At 33.0% G+C, this 12,665-nt stretch overlaps 2 protein-coding genes across 2 annotated transcripts; both read right to left on the bottom strand.

Annotated features, from left to right (window-relative positions):
* Positions 1-3,692: 3,692 nt before the first annotated feature.
* On the bottom strand, positions 3,693-4,274 carry LOC145010893 (uncharacterized). Its single transcript, XM_078969464.1, has 2 exons — positions 4,079-4,274; positions 3,693-4,036 (listed from the first exon to the last, which is right to left on the bottom strand). Exons 1-2 carry the CDS (start codon positions 4,272-4,274, stop codon positions 3,693-3,695), a joined length of 540 nt encoding a protein of 179 aa, XP_078825590.1.
* Positions 4,275-5,428: 1,154 nt separating this feature from the next.
* On the bottom strand, positions 5,429-11,182 carry LOC145043854 (40S ribosomal protein S27). The gene is made up of 4 exons (XM_078992625.1): positions 10,827-11,182; positions 9,095-9,411; positions 7,741-8,247; positions 5,429-6,599 (listed from the first exon to the last, which is right to left on the bottom strand). Exons 1-4 carry the CDS (start codon positions 11,173-11,175, stop codon positions 5,529-5,531), a joined length of 2,244 nt encoding a protein of 747 aa, XP_078848751.1. The 5' UTR covers positions 11,176-11,182; the 3' UTR covers positions 5,429-5,528.
* Positions 11,183-12,665: the final 1,483 nt, after the last annotated feature.

Here is a 12,665-nt window from a genome sequence, read left to right as displayed (position 1 = left end):
AACGAACTTTCGATTTTGTTCATATTTAGTCACTAAACTTTTTTTCGTTATTTATTCGCCACTAAACTATTGAAACTATTCACAAATAGATAACCAAAAAAAGTTTAGTGACTAAATGTGAAAAAAATCGAAAGTTCGTTACCCTTCCAAGTCATTATCCAAAAAAAAAAAACGGGATTTTTTTTATTTTTTTTAGTTAATTCAAGTTCCGAAAATAATATTTAAAAAAAGAATTTTTGGATTTTTCCATTTATTTTGCATTTTAAAATTATTTTTAGATTTGGTCTCATGGTCTCACAAAATTAGAATGGTCTCAAATAAACCTGAACTTATATATATATATATATATATATATATATATATATATATATATATATATATATATATATATATATATATATATATATATATATATATATAACTTACCTATTTTTAGACAAAGTCAGTAACAAACTACGGGCTTTTTGTTACACCCCAAAACCAAGAACGGCGGAAACGTTCTGGAGCGGAGGTCATGTAAAGTATCACAACACAGTATAACAGTAAATAAGCAAACAACATCATCCATTGCATTAAATATATATTTTTAATACAAGCGTGTTCTGTACAGTTATAGACACCAAAAATGTAAATCAAAATAATAAGATGATTCTTGAATGCGCTCCATCTTCTCAAAAGCTTGTCTCGGTACCTGTCTACTGATGACCTGAGAATACAAGTTATTTTGAAAGAGTTTATCAGCATTAAGCTGGTGAGTTCATAAGTATTTTAGTGTCGGTGGTTGTATCAAAATGTTTGAACGTAGTTAAAAACACTAGTTTGTAAACATTGGAAATATAAGTACGTGAATGTTTGTAAGTATTTGTAAAAGTTTGAATCTCTTAGGAAAACCTATATTTTCTATTAAATGTAGCCTTCTACCAAGGCGTAACTATTTTGTATGTTCGTTTACTGTAAAAGTATGTAATTTTTCCCAGTGTAACTATCATTCTCAAAATATAGTTTGTACATTAATGTTTAAGTGAAAAGATCACTAAATAGTATGTGTATGATCATGTGTTACCTCGATGGTAACTTACAAATGATGTAACTAGTATGTATTAACATGGAAGAACTTTTATGACCATATATGTACACATGATATATAATTAATATTGAAACGACCTTCGGACGGCTACCCAATATCCCACCAGACCACATCCAAATCGAGGAAAAGGAAATAGGGTGTGCGGCCTTCCTAAGCCTTTTAAACATTGCTTATATAACTATACATATACGGGCATGCAATTTATAATAAGCATAACAAAGTTTAAGTAAAAGTTTTTGATAAGTAAAATAGTTTGTAAAACAGTTGGAAGTAAAACAACTTTGATAAACAGTTTGAATAGTATTAAAATCATTGGTTTTGTAGTTATTAATCACATGTGATTGATGTAATAACTATAAGTATTCAACTTGTATTCCCCCCCCCCCCCCCCCCATAAAAGCATTTAAAACATTTAAAAGTATTTTAAAGGTTAATTAAAGGGGTATGAACTCACTTGTGGTGATTGGATTGGATTGAAATGTCGGGTACGGTGCTAGGTGACAAATGAAGACTTGTACACACGCACGAGCCTAGTTATCATATAATGAACATATATATAACTAATTAGCCAATTTATAACTAATATAAGTTAGGACACCCTAGAACATGAAAACACTTTGTTTCAAGTGTTGAAGATCACAAGGATTGCATCCGAGTGTGGGTAGGGCAAAAACTAGTGTGTTTGGAGTCCAAGGGTAAACTTCCTTGGAGTTTACGGTTTTGTGGTCAAGACTTAAAGATTTTACGGCAGTAAACTCTAGAGTTTACGGTCATAAGCTCTATTCTTAAAGTCCAAGTGTTGTTTTGTGGTTTAACAAGCCATTGAAGCATTTCTCCTAAGTGGTTTGGCCTTTGGAATGGACTAGGGCAATAAAACACCTCCTTTGAGGAGTTTACGGCCTCATGGATTTTTCCTTTGGGTTTAGAAACCTTAAACCCATATGGAAGAGTGTATAGCCATGTTTTCAAGTCCTTAACACAATTAGGTAAGTGTATAAGCTAGTTTATAAGCCTAAGGAAGGAAAGTAATCCATTTAGACATGCTTTTGGGTGTTCACGGTTTTGGGAGATCCCCAAACCGTAAACACCTAATTTTTGTGGGTATTTGATGTTTTTCAAGGCTTAAACACAGCAAAGGAAGGTTTAAACATGTCAAGGATGGTTTATACATCAAACTAGGGCTTAGATAAGGACTTAGGCACACTTTGGTGCATTTTAGGGTGTTTACGGCCCAAGCATCTCCTTGGACCGTGAACACCTTTAAACATGTGTTCTTGGCATAAATTTTTGATGTTTAAATGTAAAACTAGCTTAAAATCACTCAAGGATGGAAGCACTTACTAGTAGAAGGCTTGATTTGAGCTAAAAGGCCAAGAACACTTAGTGTGTGTTCTTGGTGTTCTTGGTGTTTTGGAAAATCTAAACAAAAATCAGAAATGAATGGATGAATAGATGCACAAACACTAGATTAAGTGTTTTACTAACTTGAAATGGTTAGAACACTTACAAGGTTGAAGATTTGGAATTAAATCTTGGATGATACTTGAGAGAGTTTTTGGAGTTTACTCTTTTGACTATTGGGGAGTAAACACAAATGACTAGTTTTTGGGGAGTAAACTCATACATATGTATGAGTTCATGGTTTTTGGGTGAATTTTAAACCCAAAACATAAAAGTTTGGTCGGGTGATTCTAATACGTGAAGTGTTTGCGGTTTTCAAAAATCAAAACCCGAGACGACACTTTCTTTCACTCGTTCGTTTAAAAATAATATTAAAATAATCAAACGAACTTTATATTTCTTAAAAATAAGAAATAATGATATTAATTTATGATACGAAGTGGTTGACTTTTAGGGTTTGACCAAATGAAAATTTCGGATTGTCACACTTTTGAGGCTATTGTTTTACTTTTACATCCTCACACTAATCCCACATCAAATGTGATATATAAGACCATAAAGTATGAGCAACTAGATGTAACACCAATTTGGTGACACACCACATGCCACATCATCAATGGTGTTATAACACCAAGTGAGGAAATGGGCAACATGTTGTATCTTGTTATGACACCAACTTTTTTTTCCATTTTATAATTTATTTTTTATTTATTTCGTTTTTTTTTAAATTGAGACAAATATTTTTTAAATATAAAAAATAAATAAAACATAATATTTAAAAATTATAAAAAACAATTAAAAATTGTTAAAGATTAAAATTAACATAAAGACTAAATTACATATAATATCCAAAAAAAAAAAAAAAGAAAGAAAAGAAATAACATCCAAATTCAACAAAAAAAAAATACAATGCTATTCGTTATCGTTATTGTTACCATATAAGATATAATACGCCAAGTCCTCTCGAAGTTGTCTGTGTTTATTTGCGTCCTGAATGTCAACAACCCGATGCAAATAATATGTTGTTCCTGGTTGAAATTGAACGTATCTGGGCTCCGTTGGGATATAGTGTACAATATTTCGCCCTTTATCTTCTACTACCATGTTATGCATTATGATACATGCATACATGATATATCGTAAGGTTTCTAAATCCAATGGTCTTGCTGCATGTTCGACTATATGTCACTTCGCCTTCAGCACGTTACACATCCTTACGTGCTCCTTCTTGTCTTCTCTTAAAAATTTTGTCTCGTTCTTCAACCGGGTGGTGGAATGCCTTCACGAATGTGGAATACTGAAGATATATTCCATCTGTAAGGTAATACCCATATTTGTATTCGTTTCCATTTACCATGAAAGGAGCATCCGGGGCTTTTCCATTCAAAAGATCGTCGAATATTGGTGATTGATCAAGAACGTTGACGTCGTTGTTAGAACCCGCAACCCCAAAAAATGCATGCCAAATCCATAAATCTTGAGAAGCAACAGCCTCTAACACCAACGAAGGTGATCTGTGATGACCACTTGCGTATTGCCCTTTCCATGCTACCAGACAATTTTTCCATTTTTAGTGTGTGCAATCAATGCTTCCGATCATTCCGGGAAACCCATGGCGTTCTTCATGCGCCGCATACAATTCTTGCAAATCATGCAACGAAGGTTTCCGCAAATACATGTCTCCAAAAGTTTCAACAACACCCCTTGACAATGTATACAAACTCTCTCTTGCGGTTCTTTCGGACATTCTCATATAGTCGTCCATGGTGTCGGGTGACTCCCCCATAGCCATCAAACGAATGGCCGCAGCACATTTCTGCAACGTTGTAAACCCCCATCTACCTCTAGCATCATATCTTAATTAAAAAAATTCATACCTAAACATAAATTAACTACAGTTTAAAAATATATTGCATATGTTGTAAAATTAAAGAAACATGTAGTACATTTTTATTTATTTTGTATAAAAATGTAGTAAACAAATGATACCGGCTTTCCAAGGTGTTGACGATTCGTAAGAACACATTCCTACTCAAACGAAATCTTCTTTTGAAGTCCTTCGCCACGTATACACAATTATCCGCAAAGTAATTGTGATATAGATGTTCGTGTCCTTCCTCGCGATTTCTGTTTAACATCGCACGTCTTGTTATTAGCGAGGCTGAGTCTAATTGTAGCAGGTCGATAGTGTAATAATGATACATCATCCTAAAGAAAATATCGTCATCTGAATCATCGGACGAGTCGAAAGGATCCATATTTTTTTTTGAAGATAATTGAAAGTATGTAGAGAGGAGAAGAGAAAGTGTGAAATTTTTAATAAAATAGGAGGTATTTATAGGATAATAAATTGTTTTTTTAATAATTTTTTTTTTTTTTCAAACTGTTGCACTCAAACGGTCACATTTAATCCGTTTCTTCCCGTCGCCACGCCAACGAGATCCACCATCGACGAGTTGCAACGAGCAGGGGGCGGTGTTGCCCCCGTTAAGCAGCCGTTGCCAAGCGCCGCGTCAGTCGCGTTGGTTCTCGTTTGGTCCATACCGATTACTCTAAGTGTATAACACCAAAATATAGAGTTTAAGTGTCATTAGAGCGAATTAGTTTCCAAATTTGAGCTTATTAATTTTTAGTTCATTAATTGTATAATAATAGTCTATAATTAATTTTGTTAATTTTGATTCTTATTAAAAATTAAATTGATATTAACTCGTTTTTGTATATACAATTTAATTTTCATGTTTCTAACTTATTTAAAGATTTAGTACTTTTTTTAACATATTAAAAGACCACTTACTTCAAGTTTGGAAAAAAATAAAAAAAATAAAAAAAAGTAATAAAAATACGTGGTCTTTTAAGATCTATAAAAAGATCAAAATAGAATAATATACCTAAACTATTCATTTTTTTCAAGTCCTAGTTTTACAAATTTGCCATCACTTCTTTAAAGATTCAGACGGTTTTATCGCATAAATTATATTAATATAAGAGTTATTATATATATACAATGCAAAACATTACTCGCCCAAAAAAAAAAGCATCAAATGAGACTATCGAAAGATGCTTCCACATGAACATTGGGAAGATCGTGCAGCACACCTTGTGCCACGTCATCATCATCTAAATCCAGCAATAAACTGTTTCCATTTCCAGTAGTTTCCTCTATCAATAAGCCTTCATCAATGATAGCAGGATTCTCATCTGTGTAAGACATAAAGTCTTCAAGATGGGATTTGAGATTCCCATTCTCCATTGAAGCAAACTTCACCTCAAGAACACAAGTCTCAAAATCACATTCAAACCCATCTTTAACATCTGGAGACCCATCCGGGAAATGTTTCAGAATATCGTTTTTGTCAAAAGTCAAAATGTTGTTGTTGACCGATTCAATGGAGTCTTGCTTTTTGTCAAAAGTCAAAATGTTGACCAATTCAGACCCATCTTCAACATCTGGACACTGATCATCATTTTTGTCAAAAGTCAAAATGTTGTTGACTGCTTCAAGGGAGTCTTGCTTTTTGTCAAAAGTCAAAATGTTGACCGATTCAGATCCATCTTTAACATCTGGACACTGATCATCGTTTTTGTCAAAAGTCAAAATGTTGACCACTTCAATGGAGTCTTGGTGAACATCAGTTTTATTAGAGGGGATCTCTGTGGATACATCAGGAGGAATTGAAGTCGAACACTGTTCTTCTGAAGATTCGAGGGGTAAAACTGGAAATTCATCATTGGGTTTTGTAAAAGATGAGAATCCAGCTAGAGCTGCAGCCAAAGCATCATCAATGGAAACAGATTTCTTTGGTTTTTCAAAATCATTATTCAGTTGCTGTTTTTCTTCAGAATGTTGAGACTCCAAGTTTTGTGATTCAGAGTGAGCATGAAATTGGTTGGTATTTTCTGGTTTTGGTTGAGATGTTGGGGAAGAGGGTAAAACTGGAATTTGGGGATTTTTTGTGAGTGATTGGAGTTGCTGTTCTACATGATGGAGTCTTGATTCAATGTGGTTTATGGGCTTCAACATGTTCTCTTCAAACCTCAATAACATATCTTCAATTCTACTCACTCTTGACACAAGTTGTTCCATTAAGGCAGTGTTTGGTTCATGGATCTGTGAAAAGGAGTTAGAATTTTAAAGATATAGCAATGTACTTTAATTTATTTATCATAGCATCCTACTTTTATTTCTTTCTATTACAGAATTCTCCTAAATCGTTCAACTTTGAAAAACATATACAATTATAGAAATAAAAAGTGTTTTATATTTTGATAACATTGATAATAAAGAAATAAAGTAAGATGTTATAATAAACAAATGGGCTAATCTCATAAAAGACATTGTATTTTGAGTTTTTTTGGATGAAACCTCAACTTTAAATTTTTTTCTTGAAAAAGGCCTTGAATTTTTTCATTTTTTCCAATCTGGCCCTTTTAGTCATTTTTCTCTAAAACAGTTGTAAAATGTGAGGGTTTTTTTAGTAAAAACTATAAAAGTTGAGGATTTATTTGGAAACCTTTAGAAGGTTGAGGGTTTTTTTTTTTTTGTAAAAAATGGTTAATCTAAAAAAAGACCTTATGTTTTGTGTTTTTTCCGGATTAAACCTGAAATTTATTTTTTGCCTGAAAAATACCTTGCATTTTTTCATTTTTTCCAATACGGCCTTTTTAGTCATTTGTTTTCTGAAAAAAATGTAAAATGTGAGGGTTTTTTCGAGAAAAACTAAAAAGGTTGAGGGTTTATTTGGAAACATTTAGAAGGTTACAGGTTTTTTCGGAAAAAAAAAAATACAAAGTTGAGGGCTTTTTCGGAAAAAATGAAAAAAATATAAGCTCTTTTTAAGGAAAAAAACAAATTTGAGGTTTAATCTGGAAAAAGGCACAAAATATAAGGTTTTTTTAGATTAACCCTTTAATAAGACAAAGTTAAGGGTTTTTTCGGAAAAAATGAAAAAACATAAGGTCTTTTTCATGAAAAAAAAATAATGAGATTTAATCCAGAAAAAACACAAAATATAAGGCCTTTTATGAGATTAGCCCTAAACAAATCAGTGAAAGTGCATTGCTTTTCTTGCATTTAACCATTATATATAACGAGGGTATTTTCGGCTTTCAATAAAAAAAATGAATCCATCAAACACGAAATTCAAAGGATTCCAATGTAATTGAATCCCATCAAATTATCAACCAAACACACAAAAGGAACGGAATGCGCAGTTATCTCAAAAAACTTTTCTCATCATGAAAACACATACCTTCTCTTTATCTAAACTCGAACCAGCCACATGGCACCGAGTCAACTCATCAGTTCCTCCCGACTCAGAATCTCGAATTCCAATTCCGTCGGAATCCGCCACCGGAAAACCCCCTGAACTTTCGGTTCGGTTATCACACCGAGTCAACTCAGCAGTAGAAGGTGGCAGTTGGCAGCAAGTCAACTCAGTAGTTGGTCGTGACTCGGTGTCGATTGGTTTTTCAACAGATTTGGAAGTGGAATGTTGACTGGTTGACTGGATGGATCTAGATTTTGATAATCCTAAAAGCGTGGGAACAAGCATAGTCATAAGTGAAGTTCCAGATGACGGTGGTTCTGGATGATTAAGAAGATTCTGGTTCTGGGAATCGTCTGAATGGATACAGTCAGCAAACACGTAGACTTCATCAACATGTACAAAACCTTTACTTTGAAGTGATAGTAAACGAAGTGTCAGTGATTTACAAGGCTCTGAATCATTCATTTCTGCTGTAGCTTCATAGTAATTCTGTAACATACAAATAAAAATAAAACATTAAATAGGTTAAATTCAAGAAATAGTGTGAGTGATTTTCATAAGTCATAACATCCTATGTTCATTTCTTCTAATTACCTACAGCATTGTGCTTTGAAAAATATACCCAATTTATAGCAATATCATCTTAAATACAAAGCAATTTTCGTTGTATAATGTCTGAATAAGAAAAAAAGTGAAAGTACAATGGGATAATTCGGTAATTTTTTCAAAAAATCCAATGCCTTAATAGGAACAAATTGAGAGTCCAATGCTATAACTAGGTAATTTATTTCAAATTATGGCATCCTACTTTTGTTATTTCTAGGGTTAATCTCATAAAAGACCTTATATTTTGTGTTTTTTCCGAATTAAACCTCAACTTTATTTTTTGCCTGAAAAAGACCTTGTACTTTTTCATTTTTTCCGAAAAAACCCTCAACGTTGTCTTTTTTTCCAAAAAACCTTCTAACTGCTTCCAAATAAACCCTCAACATTTTTAGTTTTTCTCGAAAAAAACCTCACATTTTACAATTTTTTTTGGAAAATAATGACCAAAAGGGTCAGATTGGAAAAAAAAAAAAAAGAAACAGTACAAGGTCTTTTTCAGGAAAAAAATAAATTTGAGGTTTAATCCGGAAAAAAACATAAAATATAAGGTCTTTTATGAGATTAACCCTTATTTCTATTACAATAATATACTTCTAAGTTCCAACTTTCTCCTTTTTATAGCAGTGATATTTGCTTTTTATAAAAGATATGAAAGTAGGATGCTAAAATATATAAATAAACAAAAGTAGATTGCTATTTTTTGCATTGAGCTCATTTTCAATTGTAGTACCTGGTAGTTTTTAATGGCATTTGAAGTCTGATTTGGCGAATATGTATTTCCAACAGGGAGTTTAATCTCCACCCAATCATCTTCATTGGTCCCAATGTTATTTTCACCTGACACTCTTCCCTTTGGTGATATTTCATTTAGACCCTCCAAGTTTGCAGAAATTGCATTTTTGACATCAGTTACAGAAGCAGCATTACAACGAACAGTGCAGAGATACTCATTTTCACTATGAAGATCAGGTGCATAATATATTTCATATACACGAGCTGTACTTCTGACATACACCTGACGAATCTCATGCTTTTGAGTGAAATTCACTGCAAGAAAGTTGAAGGGTATCTTATAAAATGTCATAAATACCAATGTACTTTCATTGATTTATTTCTTTTTATTAAAGTGTTGTACTTTGGAAAATTTACCTATTTATAGCAATGCCACCTATATACAAAGCAATTTCTACTGCTATAAATGGATAAATTTATGAAAGTATAATGTCCTAATGAGGAAAAACTGGAAGTACCATGATATTTTCATTTTTCATGTATGTTTTTCAAAGTACAATGCCTTAACAATAGGGATGATTCATAGTTCATACAAAAAAAAAATGAATATAAGAAAAATTCTCAAAGGTCTAACGTGAAGGGATTGAAATCTGTCACATGCTTGATTGAACATTTATGTTTGGTTTTTAAATCAGTCAAATATTTGTAGATTTGTGTTTAGAATTCTGTCTCATATCTATATTGTGAAGTTAAGCCCTTATTTTGTACAAGATATAACCTAAAATGGGAAACCAGTTAACCAGATAAAAGAAACACTAAGAATTCATGTAACCCTATTCTATATGCATCATATCTTTCAAGTTATAATAAGATGCAACTTCCCTTTGCTTTGTAAAAGTTATAGTAAAAATGAAATTGAAAATGGCAACCTAGCCAAATGAAGGGTGTGCATATAAGTTTATGTGTAAGCTATGCACATTGAACTTGTTAAACCATGTGCCTTAAATTATCCACTTATAGGTAATTAGATCACAAGAAATTTGGAGATTAACAAAGAAATAGAGATACCCTAAATGTTGAGATTGACACAGGTAATAACACAATCTGAAGACATTTTTTTGGCAATCTAGGGCACCATCAGGTGAAGGTAGATTGTTACATTCATATTTTAATAACATACATCTCAAGATAGTAGTTAAAACATAAATACAGTACATGGCATCATAATATGAATCCTTGTACTAGGGTTTAAATGAACTTGTTATGAATAAATTACAGCCTATAAGTTTGCAAAGGTTCAAAGGAATGTAATAAAAGTGTAACTAAAGAGAGTTGTCTGGTGAGCTATGGAGAGGAGTCCAATGACAGGGAGTTACATCTGGTGAACTCTAAGCCATTTTGTGCACACAAGAATTCTATTTTACAGGTAATTCAGGCTAAAAACACAAGCTGATTCATGTTGAAACATGTCCAAGGACACAATTTCAGAGGCTGCCTATACATACATGTAGTATTTGGCTTATAAGTCATTATCACTAGGACTATAAAGTACTTACAGCCATGTAATCTAGTTTTAACAAAGATGATTAAAAACTGAAATGGAAATATATATGTAATTCCTCATATACAAAAACATACATAGGTTCCAATAACACACATCTGAATACCCAAAAACAGATCAATCGACTTACAGATAGAAGGAACAGATAACAATCAAATCGAAAACTCACGTTTGATCTCGCAAGGTTCAAAATCAGAGGTAGAAGGTGGTACGAGAAGGAGTGGCGGTTTTGGACCCGTGGATTCCGAGTCGATCGGGAAATCAAAAGACTCGAACGTGACGGCGGAGTCGAGAGAACCGCGTGTGACAGTCCAGTTCGTCTCGCAGCTCCATGGATTCGTAGTACTAGTAGAAGTAGTCGTAGAACTACCGTCGGCGATGGCGGTGGTGTTGATCGGGGGATGTTGTAGTGGCGGTGGAGAACTTGTCATCTTTTGGCCACTCCCGTCGAGTCCTGCGTCCAGGAGATTAAAATGGTCGTTATTTTGATATTTCATATTGGAATTGGTCTCTAACATTAAAAATCGTTACCCAGCCTTCATTTTGTAACTTAACCTACGTTCCCAGGTTATTTCAGTCTTTTAAAGTTTAGGTTGCAAAATTACAATATAGGGATATTATTTAAGCAAGCCTTCTTCCTCATCATCATTTTGACAAAGCTCTCAAAAAATCTCGATGGTGCTCTACTTTGCTTCTATGGGAATTTAGTTGTGGCGTGCATCTCATGGAAGGGACGATTCTAGTCATGCCCATTATTGGTACAATCTGTTTGTCTATGAGTAAATTATATGAATGATCCTTATGGTTTAGAGTAAATTAAATGTTTGGTCTCTAATTTATCTTTTTAACTCGGAAAGTCTTTATATTTTGTTTTTGTTTTGCGCTTGGTCCCTATTTATTTTGCCTTTGATTTTTAATTTATTTAAATAAAATCAGGCAGGTAAAAGTAAGGTAAGGTGGAAGTGAGTTTGAGGGTGTTTATTTAAATAAATTAAAAAATCAATGGTAAAATAATCTTTTTAGGTAAGACAGGGATAAACACGCAATAAAAACAAACAATAAGGACCTTCCAAACTAAAAAAATAAGTTAGGGACCAAAAGTGCAAATTACTTCAAACCATAGGGATCATTCGTGTAATTTACTCTTTGTCTATTAATCGAATCTTCTACTTTTAATTTTAGCCCTAATTTGAGTTTTGTATTTTGGAAAGGATTCAAAATGTGATGTGTTGACCCACCAATGTGTGCTGCTAGGGCTATTATTCTTAGTATTCTCAAGAACACAGGCACTTTGAAGCTATCGATCAAATATTAGAACGATGAATCTACAAAAAAAAAATTAAAGTTTCACTTGTTTCGAGTTGGAATATTTTTTTTCTATCACGCAATTAGGGTCCAGTATTGTGTAAGTAATCCATGTAGTTTATATTTATGACTAGTGGCGAGTCTAGAACGTAAAACCATGTGGTTCACTATTTAAGTAAAATGTAATATATTATTTGCGGGTTTGGGACAGGTTGTATAAGCAAAAAAATTAAATTTATTACAATTGTACCTGATGAGGTCTTATATCTTGATATCAACGCTGACAGAAGTTCGGTGCTCGACAGATGAAGTTGTGCAATTGACAGTATGAAGCAAGAGAAGAACAACATGTTGAGAACAATATTTTATTATTTTTTCCTTTACTTATTTAATTATATTTACTTGTATTAGGCTATTTTTATTTGATTTTACATTAAATAAATTTGGTGCCTATTAAAATATAAATGCGGGCATTTTAAATCTTGATTTATATTTATTTTTGTTGCCAAAAAGATTAAGGTTGTAACGCTCGGTTCCCTGGTACGCATTTAATTAAGTATTTATTTATTTTGAAAGAATGACTCGACGAGTTAATAGTCCTGACTCGTCGAGTAGAAGGTAGTTTGTGTGCGGGGTTTAAGTGGGCTACTCGACGAGTCGCAGCCCTGACTCGACGAGTAGGACGTGCTGGATGAAACCCTAA

The sequence above is a fragment of the Lactuca saligna genome, chromosome 1, assembly GCF_052625555.1.
Source record: "Lactuca saligna cultivar CGN05327 chromosome 1, ASM5262555v1, whole genome shotgun sequence".
In the NCBI taxonomy this organism is placed as follows: Eukaryota; Viridiplantae; Streptophyta; class Magnoliopsida; order Asterales; family Asteraceae; genus Lactuca; species Lactuca saligna.
The sequence above is the reverse complement of the archived record's forward strand: the minus strand, read 5'-3'. Positions and strand labels throughout refer to the sequence as shown.

Bases quoted from the DNA above. Each gene is read 5' to 3' on its own strand.
- LOC145010893 (XM_078969464.1), bottom strand. From the start codon at position 4,274: ATGGGGGAGTCACCCGACACCATGGACGACTATATGAGAATGTCCGAA. The intron at 4,037-4,078 runs GCATTGATTGCA...ATTGTCTGGTAG, and splicing joins GTTTCCCGGAATGATCGGAA to CATGGAAAGGGCAATACGCA.
- LOC145043854 (XM_078992625.1), bottom strand. From the start codon at position 11,175: ATGTTAGAGACCAATTCCAATATGAAATATCAAAATAACGACCATTTT. The intron at 9,412-10,826 runs GTGAGTTTTCGA...ACTTTCTTGCAG, and splicing joins TGAACCTTGCGAGATCAAAC to TGAATTTCACTCAAAAGCAT. The intron at 6,600-7,740 runs GTATGTGTTTTC...TCCTTTTCACAG, and splicing joins CGAGTTTAGATAAAGAGAAG to ATCCATGAACCAAACACTGC.